Source organism: Vipera berus (assembly GCF_964194415.1).
Source record: "Vipera berus genome assembly, chromosome: 5".
In the NCBI taxonomy this organism is placed as follows: Eukaryota; Metazoa; Chordata; class Lepidosauria; order Squamata; family Viperidae; genus Vipera; species Vipera berus.
In genome coordinates, this window is record NC_138207.1 from 72167257 (window position 1) to 72182963 (window position 15707).

General features: G+C 39.1%; 1 protein-coding gene across 1 annotated transcript in view; it reads right to left on the reverse strand.

The window, feature by feature from the left end:
- The window catches only part of DNTT (DNA nucleotidylexotransferase), a gene marked incomplete at both ends in the record, with an annotated part of 205688 nt that extends 191043 nt beyond the window's left edge, over positions 1-14645 (reverse strand). The window contains 2 exons of the mRNA XM_081328589.1: positions 14290-14527; positions 14632-14645. Of these exons, the coding sequence (XP_081184715.1) occupies positions 14290-14527; positions 14632-14645 (252 nt within the window). The remainder of the gene's footprint in view (positions 1-14289; positions 14528-14631) is intronic.
- Positions 14646-15707: the final 1062 nt, after the last annotated feature.

A 15707-nucleotide genomic window follows, 5' to 3' on the forward strand; every position in this document is an offset into this window, starting at 1 on the left:
AATTTGTATACCGCCCTTCTTCCGAAGGACTCAGGGCGGTGAACAGGGCAATAAATACTAAAATACAAAGATACAAAAATTAAGAAAAGATTAAACCATAATGCCCAATACAATACAACAATAAATTACATAAAAACAATGATAAAACCCAAACCCATCAGACCAGGCCAGCTTGTTCAAACAAATAGGTCTTTAGATCACGTCAGAAGGAGCGAAGGTCGGGAGCCATCCGGAGCTCAACCGGTAAACGGTTCCACAGATCCGGCACACCCACAGAGAACGCCCTCCCCCTGGGGGTCACCAGTCGGCATTCTCTGACCGGTGGCACCCTGAGGAGGCCCTCTCTGTGGGAGCGCACTGGGCGGAGGGAAGTTGATGCCGGCCGCAGGTGCTCCCTAAGGTACTCCGGACCCATAATAAAGTATATAGAAACAGGATTGTTTTAACTAACCTTTTGAACATGACCTATGAGGTGATTAGCTGGACTTCATAGAACAATAAATTCTAGAACCTGGAAACTGGCCAAAGAGATAGGTGAAGTATAGCCCTTCTGAAAACCACTGTGAGTATGGACATTCAGGTGGGGGGGAAAGAAATCCACCAGATAATTGGTTCAAGATTGGAGATGAATCCTCTTAGTCACAATGTTTCACCTTGTGGAAAATACCGCCTACACCCTAACAAGCAAAATGGCTGGCTATTTTACTATTGGCATGCTAGAAAGCCCTGAAGCACTAGCACTAGCACTAGCCCTGAGACTTATATACCGCTCCATAGTGCTTTACAGCCCTTCGTAAGCAGTTGACAGTGATTAGTTTTGCAGTTAAGGAGGAGAAGACCTGAAGCCTGCAAAGGATGAAAAAAAAGAATCCATATTATGTTTATAGGTAGGACAGGGAATCTCCACAATTTTCATGGGATGTTTGGGGCAGGTTACTTTAATTGTGCAACGCTAGTTTAAGTCTTATACTTCAAAATGGCACTAGCATCACTAAAATTACCAGTTTGTGGCAATTGCACCAAGTCAAATTCATCAACTTGCTCGAGGTTGTCATTGATTATCATGAATTTAAAGGTAAGAACCAGCCTTTTGAATTCTGATAGATAATACATTGAAAACCAATGCAAAGGATAGGCTATTAATGTCATACTGTCAAATGACTAAGCTGCAATCGGCAGTTAGTATTGAACAGGTTTTCAAACCCCATTTAATGGTACCCCATTACTTACGTGATGCTATGTGTTTCTTTAGGTCTACAGATGTCCTCTGTGCCTCTCCTGTAACATCCTTAAGAATGGAATTTTTAATTATTGTGCCAGTCTGTGCCAGTTAGTGACTAATTAGAGTTCAGACAGAACTCAAGAATATGTACTGTCATACAGCTTTATCTCTTCCTGGTATAAATGAAGGATCAGGTGGTAAGAATAATAAGTACAATCTTGGCCCATTTTATAAATCAAAATTGTTAGAATTTGTAGAAATATATTTGTAGGAATGTAATGTTTTAGGCACCATGAATGATATACTGTGTTTGTGTTTCTTCCATTTCTTTTCAGTTACAAAGCAATTTTTTATTTACGTGGAATCTTCTGCAGTCTGTGTACATGCTCAAACCATATTTTGATTGATTATCTGTGTGAGATCTGTGTAACCTTGGTGTTTTTCTCTTGGCACTTCTGGGTGTAGGAGACTGGAAGTCACTTAAACTCCTAGCTTTGGACTGAATAAAATAGTCATTTGGACCCTCTCAGTTTGTTTGTTTCTTGATAAGTTATTTTTACCAAGGCACAATTTTAAGCACTTCAAATTTCGGAGGCTTATCTTGTCTCCCACCTAGATTACTTTTTTCAATCCTTTGGTAATAATTGTATTATGGATTGAGACCCAAGGCACCAAATAGGTGTTTTCTTCAACCCACTCTTCTGTAACAGAGTGGAAACAGAGTTTTTAGAAATCATCTATAAATGTATGAAATTATTTGTTATAATTCTAATTTGGCCATGATGCCTTTGAAATTTTAGGAGACATAATTGTGGCATCCACTTAGCAACTTTATAAGGTCTGTATTTTAGAATTCACCACTAAAAATATAATTCACTGTTTAAATTATGACCGAGCTTGAAATAAATTTGTTGCAACCTACTGAATCCCAATGAGATTACTTGCCAGGACAGATTCAGATGTACACACAGTATTTTTTTTTAAAAAAATTAAAAAATACATTGCAAAAATTACAAGGAAATTTACTATATATATATATATATATATATATATATATATATATATATATATATATATATATATATATATATATATATATATATATATATATATATATATATATATATATATATATATATATATATATATATATAGAGAGAGAGAGAGAGAGAGAGAGAGAGAGAGAGAGAGAGAGACAGAGAGACAGAGAGACAGAGAGAGACAGAGAGACAGAGAGACAGAGAGACAGAGAGACAGAGAGAGAGAGAGAGAGAGAGAGAGACAGAGAGAGAGAGAGACAGAGAGAGAGAGAGAGACAGACAGAGAGACAGAGAGACAGAGAGAGAGAGAGAGAGACAGAGAGACAGAGAGACAGAGAGAGAGAGAGAGAGAGAGAGAGAGAGAGAGAGAGAGAGAGAGAGAGAGAGAGAGAGAGACAGAGAGAGAGAGAGAGAGAGAGAGAGAGAGAGACAGAGAGAGAGAGAGACAGAGAGAGAGAGAGAGAGAGAGACAGAGAGACAGAGAGAGACAGAGAGACAGAGAGACAGAGAGAGACAGAGAGAGACAGAGAGACAGAGAGACAGAGAGACAGAGAGAGAGAGAGAGAGAGAGAGAGAGACAGAGAGAGAGAGAGACAGAGAGAGAGAGAGAGAGAGAGAGAGACAGAGAGACAGAGAGACAGAGAGACAGAGAGACAGAGAGACAGAGAGACAGAGAGAGAGACAGAGAGACAGAGAGACAGAGAGACAGAGAGAGAGAGAGAGAGAGAGAGAGAGAGAGACAGAGAGAGAGAGAGACAGAGAGAGAGAGAGAGAGAGAGAGAGAGACAGAGAGAGAGAGAGACAGAGAGAGAGAGAGAGAGAGAGAGAGAGAGAGACAGAGAGAGACAGAGAGACAGAGAGACAGAGAGACAGAGAGACAGAGAGAGACAGAGAGAGAGAGACAGAGAGAGTGAGTAAAAAAGCTTCCCTGTGTAGCTGCTCTTCTTTTTCTACTTAAATATGTCAGTAAAGAACTAATCTACTTGGAACTACTGTGTATTTCAAACTGGGCTGTTCTATATAATTTCAAGCTTGTGAAATACATTTTTTAAAGAAAGGAAACAGCATCCTTTTGCCAAACTCTGTGTTTTTCCCACAGGGACACCATTTATCCTCCACTCATTCTTTAAATCTTTTCTTGGATTTCTGGAGCCTAGTTTAAATGTCCCCATGTTACTATGTCAGCTTAATATGTAGACTGCCTTGTGGGGGGGGTGGGGTGTATGAATGCATTTACCTAATTTGGATACCTTATACAACACCACAGACGCAGAAATCATTTCACATCAGATAGAGGCTGTGTTGCCCTTGGATTACAAAAGTGGTCATCTCCTTTTGGGGGAAATCCCCAATTTTTCATGCAAAAGCCCTCCAAGTATCTCCAAGTAGGGTCAAGATCATGAAGCATTAACACCAGTCTATAATCTTAAATTATATAGTTTGGCTTGGTATAATAGCTTCTTAAATACCTATGCTTATTTAATACAGGAATGTTGAATAAGTTGAATAATGTTTTGGAACAAAGAGGGTGAACATTTTTTTGTTGCTTTGAAGCTTTGAAACAGAGGTTAGGGGGAATCTCATTGCCAGAGATGCTGCAATTATATCAGATGTATGAACCAGAATGGGCTTTTAAAAAGCAAGGATTCCCCCTTGGTTTAAATGACTCATATTCAGCAATTTCTTTGTAAATTCATAAATCCCATCAGTTATAGCATGTCAATAATGCTGTACATCTACTTCATTTAAAGGCGATATACAAATCTTAAGTTAATTACAATGAATTCTTCTGAAAGTCTTGTAAAACTCTGGATGATTTCAACTTTGAAGTTAATAAACCTGCTGGGAGCATTTGATAGGATTAAATTTCTTTTACATCCATTTTAGCAAGTCAGTGAGAATTGATTGGAAAGATAATCCATAAATGTCATTACTATGACATGAGATCAATTGTAACTTTTGTAGATTCTGTTGGGGTAATTGAACAAATTTGTAAATATTACCATCTTCGGCGTCATTCCTTTTTGTGAAATAGTTTTCAAGAAATTGGAAAAATTCAACCTAAGGCATATACATTGAATTAATTCAATTTTACAATTTATGGAAAATTGAAATACATATACTACTGTCCTTCTTAAAAGAACTACCGGTAGATCGTAACGGGGAAGAAGATGAAGAAAAAAGCTCAAGCTGTTAGCTGCAGGTAACTTCACTCTTTTCAAAATCCATATTATAATGTCATCAGACAAGTATATAACCTTTTATAGCCAAGGGCTCTATTTTCCACTTGAGCACTGGCTAGAAAAGTACACTTCAGAGGTGGGGACAGTGAAAGGAGCTGTGAGGTGCTCTCACATTCAACTTTATAACTTAGAGGCAGTTTGGGATAAATGTGGAATTATTCTCTAACTCTCAGATATGTACGTAGCTCTAGAGATTCTAATTGTGCCTGTCTGGGGAGAGAATTGTTGCCATAGAGTTGATCCTTCTTCAGTCAGCAATTAACTCAGCAATTAACTGACTAGGTCAGGGGTAAGCAACCTTGGCTCTTTTATGACTCATGGACTTCAACTCCCAGAATAGCTGGCTCAGGAATTCTGGGAGTTGAAGTCCATGAGTCATAAAAGAGCCAAGGTTGCCTACCCCTGGACTAAGTAGACCAACAAACAAACAACCAGGAGAACCTACCCTGAAAATAGTAAAAAAAAAGGTTTTCAGAGGGGAAAAAGGAGCATGTGAAAGGGAAAGATGTGAGACTAAAATAGAATTGGAGTAACCATTAAGAACTGGTGGGAATGGGCAAGAATGAAGACAAGTGCTAGAATCCAGATGCTGGATCATAATAAGACACCAAATTTCTGGCCTCTAGTTTACATTTATGGGTGCATGTAAAATAATTGAGAAAAACTGCTGGCAGAAACTGATAACTCTTAGTAGTACTACTAATACTAATTCTAGTAGTATTGGTTTTGTTGTGTACTGGGTTTCTTGCAAGCAGGAGGCAAGACGAGAGAGTTCAAACAGGAACATTGCTTTATTGTAGAACAGGAACAGAACTAGTAACCAAGGCTTCTATGCAGCTACTTATACAGCTGGCCACTAGGCGGCGAATAGGTTTGGCCCAGAGCCAACCAATGGTTCTCCTGGAGACTGCATTTCTGGGCAGCCTACAACCATTACACAGACTCCCTGATTAAGCAATCTCAAGTAGCATTCAAAGACACATGGAAACAGCTCAAGTAAAAGGCCCAATACATTACAGGTTTGGCATGTTAATACATGTCACATTAGTTAATTATGGTGGATATTTTACTCTTGATTGGTGTACTTTCAAACACACAGTTCATTTGTTGTTTCTTATGTTGCAAAATTCATTTTGAAGTTGATACCTGCCTCCAAGTCAGGCATTGTATCTAGTCCCTACTTTATGCCTAAGTATTAACAAGTCTAAACAGTACTGCTTTGTCCTTTGTAGGTTAATGATATTTTTTAACCCTTTTTTAATCCTTTTCTTCAACAAATCCAATGACAATAATGGCTAAAAATATAATTCCTGTGCAACATTCTGAACAATAGCGCCACCTGGTGGAGTATTTTAGATTCTTGCTGTACGATTGAATACAGTAGAACCATTTTTCAGACTCATTCAAAATTCAGTCATTAGTTCTTTAATTGCCTTAATGCACCCAGAGTGCAAACGTACTGTGCTGAATTGTACAATACAACAGCCTGAAGAAATTTCAGATATTCTTTTTTTTTTTTTATTGAAAAGTTTTAAAAATACAGTTTTCCTTTAAAAAACCCCCTTCCCCCTCCCTACCTCCCCTCCCTACCTCCCCCCTTCCCCCCCCTCCCCCCCTCCCTCCTCCCCCCCCACCTCCCCCTAACCCCCCTCCCCCCCCGGACTTCCCAGAGCTAAATACAAGGTATATATATATAAAAAGGCAATCATAAACAACCATATACTAACAACTATAAATTCTAAAATCCATCACTCTCTAACTTATATAGGATCAAACAAAACTTAGCATTATTAAATATATATAGAAGACAAAATAAAAAAAGAAAAAAGAAAACGAAAGAAGACTTATTCAAATGCTAGATAAAACTTCTTGACCCTATACTTATTCTGGATAAACTCAATCCATTTTCTCCATTCCATAATATAATGTTCTTGCGAGTAATCTTTCAAATAGGCCGAAATCTTCGCCATCTCTGCCAAGTCGGAAACCTTTAAAATCCACTCTTGTATAGTCGGCAGTTCCTCTTTCTTCCAATATTGACCTATCAAAAGTCTTGCTGCCGTAACTAAATTCAACATCAACTTAAAGTCCACAACTGTAGCGTCAACAATTATTCCCAACAAAAAAAATTGCGGACAAAACTTTATCCTCCGTTTAAAAATCTTCTGCATATTCCACCAGACTTTTATCCAAAAAGCCTTGACCTTTTTACATGTCCACCATATGTGAAAATATGTTGCCTCTTCATCACCACACCTCCAACATTTAGGCTGATAATTCGGATACATACTTGCAAGCTTTTTAGGATCTAGATGCCATCTATAAAACATTTTGTAAAAGTTCTCTCTTAAACTTTGAGCTTGAGTGAATTTTACATTCCTCACCCAGATCTTTTCCCACGTGTCCATTGTAATAACTTCCTGAATGTTTTGGGCCCACTTTATCATACAATCCTTAACAAGCTCTGTTTCTGAATCGATCTCTATCAATGCAAGATATATCCGTTTAATATGTGCTGGTCCTTGATTTCTAATTTGCTTTATCAAATTTTCATCAGTCGTTGCAAATCCATTTTTTTGGTCTTCTTTCCACCTGGCCTGTAACTGAATATATTGAAACCAAGTCTGAACAACCTTCTCTTCTCGCAAGAAACTATATGATTTCAAGCACCAAATATTCCTTTCCAAACTTAAAATTTCCTTGTAAGTAGTCTCATCATGTTTGAAACCAGCATGTATATTTTCTATTGCGTGTTTTGGGATTGCCCACAATGGTATCTTGCTGCTTAACTTATGTCTATACTTCTTCCAAACTCTCAGCAATGCCTGTCTTAAAATATGCATCCTAAACACAGTATCTACCTTCTTATCATACAACAAATATGCATGCCAGCCAAACAACAGATCATGGCCCTCAAGATTTAATAACCTCGATTGTGTCAAATTAATCCAATCACTTATTCCTACTAGTGCAGCAGCTTCATAATATAATTTAAAATTAGGCATTTTAAGGCCACCTCTCTCACGAGTATCCTGCATAATCTTAAGTTTAACTCGTGGCTTTTTCCCTGCCCACACAAATTTATTGATACCACGCTGCCATTCCTCCAAGTTAGAGTCTTTCTTAAGAATCGGTATCATTTGAAATAAGAATAAAAATTTGGGCAGGACATTCATTTTCACTGCTGCAATCCGTCCCAACAAAGACAATTGCAATTTTTCCCAACTCTCCAGTTCTTTTTGAATTTTCCCCCATAACTTTTCATAATTATTTTTATATAGCTTTGTATTAGAGGGCGACAAAATCACCCCCAAATATTTAACCCTTTTAACAATCTCAAATCCAGTTAATCCTTCTAAGAGAGCCTTCTGCGAAACTGTCATATTTCTAGCCAAAATTTTAGTTTTCTGTATATTTACTTTAAATCCAGAAACCTTCCCATATTGTGTTATTATCTCCATCAGGTCCACAACAGAGTTCTCTGGCTGGGTCACTGTAACAACCAGATCATCTGCAAATGCTCTCAATCTGTAATCCTGATCTCCAACTTGTATCCCCTTAATTTTTTCCGAATTCCGAATCTTAACCAATAGTATCTCTAATGTTAATATAAATAACAAGGGCGATAGCGGACAGCCTTGCCTTGTGCCCTTCTCAATATTACATACTGTTGTCAAACTATTGTTAACTATAATTCGGGCAGTTTGTTTTTGGTATAATGCCCTAATCGGTTGTAAAAATTTTTCCCCAAAATCCATTTTGTCTAAAACTTTCAACAAAAATTGCCAGTTCAATTGATCAAAAGCCTTTTCAGCATCTAAAAAGATTAGCGCAGCAGAGATCTGGTTGTGCCTTTCCAAAAACTCTAACACATCAACTATATGTCTCACATTGGTTTTCATTTGTCTTCCACTAATAAACCCCGTTTGGTCCCCATGAATCACCTGTTGCAGAACCCTCATCAGTCTATTAGCCAAAACCTTAGCAAATATCTTATAATCTGTATTTAAAAGCGATATCGGTCTGTAATTTTTAACTAAAGTAGCATCCTGGTCTTCCTTCGGAATCAAAGAGATAAAAGCTGTTCTCCAAGACGGGGGCACCTTTCCCCCCCTCTGGATTGTCTGGAACAGTTCCTTTAACGGTTTTATCATCTCTAATTGTAAGTTTTTATAATAGGCCGCAGTCAAGCCATCAGTGCCTGGTGCTTTATCCACCTTCAGTTCCTTAATAGCTGTAAAAATTTCTTCTTCTGTAATCAGTTGGTTAATCCCCTCTTTTTGTACTTGCGTAAGAACCGGGATGCTAGCCTTCTCCAAATACGTATCAATATCTTTTGCATTAATGTCCTCTTTAGTATATAATTTCGAATAAAAATCCACAAAGGCATCCTTAATAAGATTCTGTTGATACACAACCCTTCCTTTATGCTCAATCTTATCTATATTAGATGCCCTTTGTTTTTTCCTCAGTCTATAAGCCAACCATCTGCCTGGCTTATTAGCATTGCAAAAAGTATTATGCCTAGCAAACCGCAGATTGGTCGCCACTTGATCAGCCATTAATTTATCAAATTGTCCTCGTAACAGTCTAATAGCCTCCTTGATCTTCACCTCCTCTGGGTTCAAAATCAAAGCCTTTTCTTTTTCCTTTATTTCATTCTCCAGTTCTTTCCTTCTAGTTTCCACTGCACGTCTATGTCTATTATTCATATATATCAACACCCCTCTCATATAGGCCTTGCTAGCATCCCAAACCATATCCATAGAGGTACCCTTATTCATATTCATCTCAAAAAAATCCTTCATCCGCTGTTTGCATTCTTCCACATTTCTCTGATTTCTAAACAAATTCTCATTTACGCGCCATGAGCGTCTATCTCCTCTTTCCTTATCAATCTCCAACCACACTGGACTGTGATCAGAGATAATTCTTGCGCAGATTTTCACCTTTTTAGTTCTCAAAAGAAGATCATTAGTCAACAAAATAAAATCAATCCTCGAAAAAGATTGGTGTCTATCAGAATAAAATGTATAATCCTTCTCCCGCAAATGTCTCTCACGCCAAATATCTCGCAATTCCAGGTCATCCTTCATTTCAAAAAAAGATTTAGGCAGTCTAGCGTGACTTGGAATGCGTTTAAAGGCTCCAGCCTTATCCAACTGTACATCCATAACTCCATTCCAGTCCCCCATAAAAATAAAGGATTTATAATCCAACTGGGTAAGCTTTGTATGAAGTAAACTAAAAAAGTCAGCTTGTTGTTGATTTGGAGCATATAATCCAACTAAAAGCGTCTTTTTACCTTCAAACAACAGCTCGATCATAACATATCTTCCATGCTTATCTGCTTCAATTAGGTCCGCTGTTAAGGCACTTTTAACATAAACAACCACTCCATTTTTCTTATTCTCTGCAGAAGCAACAAATTGCGTACCCAGCCTCGAGTTCAATAAATACTTTTGATCCAAAACTCTAATATGCGTTTCTTGCAGGCATATAACATCTATCTTAAATTGTTTTAAATATTGAAAAACTTTCTTCCTCTTCTGCGGTGAGTTTAGTCCATTAACATTCCAGGTTAAAAATTTAGTTGCCATGTATATCCTCGAAAAGCTCTTGGACCACAGCTTTGATAGGACTGGTTACTTTAGGCCGTGCTCCTCCCACAGCTTGGCTATGAATGCGATGTGAAGAATCTGAAGACTTTTGCTGATCTTGTTCTTTTATTTTCTTTGCTCGTTTTAAAGCAGCACGCGTCACTCTTTGCTCTCTAGGATCATCCAAAGAGATTGTAGCTTGATCTCCTCCAGCACCATTTTCCTCTGTTTCCTCCTCTTGTTGTTCTTCTTCTCCAGATCCCTTTCCAGCTTCCAAGAGCGTTAATGAGGTTGCTTTTAAGACATTATTGTAGAAATCACGTGCTTGTTTCACAGTAGTCAGCCTATACCTTTTACCTTCATACATCACCATCAGCCCCTCTGGAATCTCCCATCTGAACCTTATATCTCTTTGCTTGAGCTCTTGCACAAGAAATGTATAGTCCTTTCTTCCCCTTAAAATCCTTGGAGGAATTTCTTTTAAAACCAAGACTTCTTGTTCAGCAATCACAACCTTAACATCATAGGCAGCTTGTATAACTTGATCTCTAATTTCTCTTTTTGCAAAATAAACCACCACATCTCTAGGCAACTTTCTCTGTCTGGCAATCCATGAATTCACCCGAAACACTTTATCCATAGCTGCTCTTATTTCAGATGCTGGCTGGTTCAATACCCCTTCGAGAGCCTCAGAGATCAGCTGCTTTAAATCTTCTTTAACATTCTCTTTTAAGCCTCTAATTCTGACAGCAAACTGCATCTGGTAATATTGGGCATGGCTTAACTCCCTTTCCAACTTGCCTCTTTCAATTTCATTCTCCCGTGCTTTTACTTCTAGTATAGCATTCCTTTGAGCCAAATCATCCACTTTTTCATCTAAATCTTCCACACATTCCGCCACTTTATGCACTGAAGTCAAAATGTCTACCTTCATCACGCTGTACTTCTGTTCCATCCTCTCTTCCATTCTTTCCTCAAATTTCTCCAATTTCTCCTCCATCTGTGCAAATTTATCAGCAATTGATTGATTAATTGATTCCAAAAGTACCTGGGCATGTTTATCCAAGGCATCTCGCAAATCCTTCGATGTCAGCACTTCAGGAGGGTGCAATGCCTGTAGTGATGATTGTTGCACCGGCGAGGATCCTCCACTCCGAAGAGTTTTAGAGGGAGGTTTAGCCGCCATCTTTTAATCCTCAATTATGACGCACTTTCAATTAAAGTTTAAAAAGTCCAACAAGTTAGAGAGTACAGTAAAATAGTCCTCTTCACCTTTTCCTCTTGTACCGCTCTGCCTGCTCCTTTAAATCATAGTCCTTTCATCAGGCAGGGCTGGTTCGCAGACGCCTGGCTCTGCTCCAGGAAGTTCGGAGCAGAGACGACGGCCAGCTGGGAGCAACCCAGGCTTCGGGGGAGTTCGATCCTTCAGCCGCCCAAGCTCAAAGCTCAGGCGGCCTCGGAGAACTCTACCCCTACCTGGGGCCTCACCCCCTCCTCTTCTCCCGAGGAGGGGGCTTCAATTTCGCCCGAACAGCTGATCGGCGCTGTTTCAGGCAAAAAAACAAACAGCTGAGCCGCGGGCAGCCAGGGGAGGCTGTCTTCAGCGCCGCGCCGCCAGCGGAAGTCGAAATTTCAGATATTCTTATATTTGCATCAGGTTGTACAGACCAACATCTCTACAAATGTCACCTCCTGCAAAATCCAGATTTCAAGATCAGAATAGAACTGGAAGGGACCTTGGAGGTCTTCTAGTACAACGCCCTGCTCAAGCAGAAGACCCTATATGATACCAGACAGGTGGCTGTCTGGTCTTTTCTTAAAAACCTCCAGTGATGATGCACCTACAACCTCTGAAGGCAAGCTGTTCCACAGGTTAATTGTTCTCACTGTTGGGAAATTTCTCCTTAATTGCAGGTTGCATCTCTCCTTCATTAGTTTCTAACCATTGTTGCTTGTCCTGCCCTCTGGTGCTTTGGAAAATAAGTTGACACCATCTTCTTTGTGGCAGCCTCTCAAATACTGGAATACTGCTATCATGTCACCCCTAGTCCTTCTTTTCTCTAAACTAGCCATACACAATTCCTGCAACCGTTCTTCATATATTTTTGTCTCCAGGCCTTTAATCATCTTTGTTGCTCTTCTTTGCACTTTTTCCAAAGTCTCTACATCTTTTTTTAATGTGGTGGCCAAAACTAAATGCAGTATTCCAGGTGTAGTCTTACTCAGTGCTTTTTTTGTAAAAGAAAAAGGTGCTGGAACTCACACGTCATACAACCCGCCTTGCCTACCCTACAAGGCTCCATCCAAAAAAGGTGCCGGAACTCTGCTCTGGGTGTTCTATGACAAAAAAAGCCCTGGTCTTACTAAGGATTTATAAAGCGGTACTAATACTTCACATGATTTTGATTCTCTGCCTCTTTATACAACCAAGGATTACATTCGCTTTTGGGGCTGCTGTCACACACTGCTGGCTCATATTTATCATCCACTAGCACCACTAGAAGGTCGGCAGTTTGGCGGGTCAAATCCTGAGTGCCGCGTAGCAGAGTGAGCGCCTGTTACTTGTCCCAGCTTCTGCCAACCTAGCAGTTCAAAAGCACGTAAAAATGCAAGTAGAAAAATAGGGACCACTACGGTGGGAAGGTAACAGCGTTCCATGCGCCTTTGGCGTCTAGTCATGCCGGCCACATGACCACGGAGACGTCCTCGGACAAGCGCTGGCTTTTCGGCTTTGAAACGGAGATGAGCACCGGTCCCTAGAGTCGGAAACGACTAGCACGCATGTGCGGGGGAACCTTTACCTTTACCTTTACTAGCACTCCAAGGTCCCTCTCACAGTTGAGCCAAGTTTCACTTAATCTGTACTTCTACCTTTGGTTTTTCCTACCTAGATGTAAAACCTTGCTTTTCTCCACATTAAATTTCATGTTGTTGGATAGGGCCCATTGTTCAAGTCTGTCAAGATCTTTTTGGATCCTGAGCTTGTCTTTCTGGGGTGTTGGCTATTCCTGCCAGCTTAGTGTCATCTGCAAATTTAATGAGTTCCCCTTCTATTCCCTCATCTAAGTCATAATGAAGATATTGAAAAGTATTGGGCCTGAGATAGGAACCTTGTGGTACCTCACTGCTTACTTCCCTTCATGTAGATGTGGTACCATTAAGCCAATTACAAATCCATCTGGTGGTGATGATGTCTATGCCACTTTTTCTAGTTTACTAAGAAGTAGATTGTGGTCTACTTTGTCAAATGCCTTGCTGAAGTCTAACTATATTATGTCCACAGCATTTCACTGGTCTACTAATTAAGTCACTTTGTCAAAGAATAAAATAAGAGTGGTTTGGCAAGATCTGTTTTTAACAAACCCATACTGGCTTCTAGTTATAACTTTCTTTGTTTCTAGATGACCAAAAATTACATCTGGATTTTTGCAGCACAGATCTGGCAGTCCTAATTAATGATAACAGAAACATTGTGAGATTTATTTATCTATCTGATTTATACAGCCGTCCACCTCAAGGCAAGTGACTCTGGGTAGCATACAACAAAACTAAAACATTATTTTGTTCTTCTCTGAGAACATTTAACACATTAGAAAAACCATTGCAACTATATCACTACCTCTTAATCATCCAATCCTATGTACAAAAAGACTGAACTAAAGAAAAGTATTCAGTAAAGACTTTTTTGCATTTATGCTGCCTCTAATCCATCCAAAGTCCATTTAGTCCTATCTTCTCTTTGTCCCAGTGGCCAACCAGAAGCCTAAGAGAGGTTAACAGGCATGAACAAAATAGTCACCTTCCACTGTTTAATATACTGCAGGTTATCTCAGTTGGGCAGCAGGAAAATTAAAACAGCAGGGAAGGATATATCAAAGTCAATGGTGTGATTATTAACCTTGTGTAATCATAAGTAGTAATTATTATTAATTTTGGGTCTGTTTTGTATTTCTTGGAAGGGTTTTCTCCAAAGGAAGACATTCTAAAGCCATGTTTTGACAAAATGTATTGTGCATTTGCCTATGGCAAGCAAATTATTGAGGTTTTAATCCATTTAGAGTCAATGCAATCAGCCTAGACCTGAGCCATCCAGCCTAACCATCTATCAGTCCTAACCTGTCTTTCAATTTCCAGTTTGATGCTCTTCCCATCCCATTGCTTTCACATTGTTCCATTTGACTTACAGGAAGCTGATATTTCTCCGAATCCACTGGTCTTCCCACCTCCATGCAGGCTGTCAACCACCTGACATCAAGAATCCTAAATCTTGAGCTGTCCTCCACCTTGCGTTTATGCAGCCATCCCAGGATTTCAGAGTAGGAATTATTCTCAGCCACAATGTGGGTGACACAATCACTAGAAAAACAAGCATAAAGGTTGAGCTTCCTCTTGAGCAGGATTTTATAACAGCAAACAAGAGAACTGCCAGACAGGAAGGGAGATACAATTTGATGTTATAAGAAATCCAAATATATTATTATATTGCAATAATTCTCTAAGACTCAGACTTGGTGTCTATTAACAACCTTATAACTTGCATTTTTCCCAGCCATTTCATGCCCACAGTATGAAAAAAAATATGGCATGCTTACATCCTATAATAACGAACATTCTTAATATTACTCAGTTGCTTTGTGAATAAATTGTGTGCCTGGTCAGTTGCCTTGTGAATAAATTGTGTGCCTGGAATAAAGCCAGAAATCTCTTTGGGCTAAATATTTTAAGTAGTTCATTGCTAATGTTTTCCACTAAACTTCAATCCTCAAAAGTAAACCCTTAGTACATAACAATTTGTTAAACATACATGAAACAATCCCTTTGAACTATGTGCTGTAGATAGCAAGCAAGCAGTTTAAATTCAAGCATAGCAGTCTGTGCTACGCTGATATTTTAGTTGTGGCTTTAATGAAACTTTAATGATTGGGTGAGTAGGTAACTAATTATAACTGTTCTTAAATCACTACTCAAACAGACATCCTTATGGCAGAGTCTGGTTTGGCATATTATGCAAAGCATTAGAAATGGGCACGCCAGAAAATGGGTTCTTTGAGAGGCTTAGCACAATTGTTCCAAAAGGTATATGGGGGTTTTAGCAGAAGTGTTGTTGGTTCATGATCACAAGTGCAGGCAGCTTCGAAAACAAGTGTGCCAACTCTTCTAGAAGACACCACTCCAAATACTAGAAATATGTAATGTTCCATGCTATTAACCCACAGAATGTAAGCTGATGGAATGACCCCACAGTTCACTTTCAGTAGCAGAGACACAAACAGTGACTTGCCACCACAGTTAATTAGAGTCACAGTCTTAGTAAATACTGGAATATGCTATAAAGAACAGAAATGTGAATGCTCAAAAAGAAAAAGAAAAATGAGTGAGACAATAAAAGCTTGTAAAAGGTCTTCAGGGGTAGGGAGGGAATGAATAAATACTGTATTTTCAAGTTTTCTTCCCTTGGCTTTCGCTCTTTATTGTTTGCTTATGTCCTGACTCTATTATTATTCATAAATAACCCAAGGTGGCAAACATGCTTAATATTCCTTCCCCACTCCTCTTCCTCCTCCTCCTCCTATTTTCTCCATGACAGCAACCTTGAGAAGTG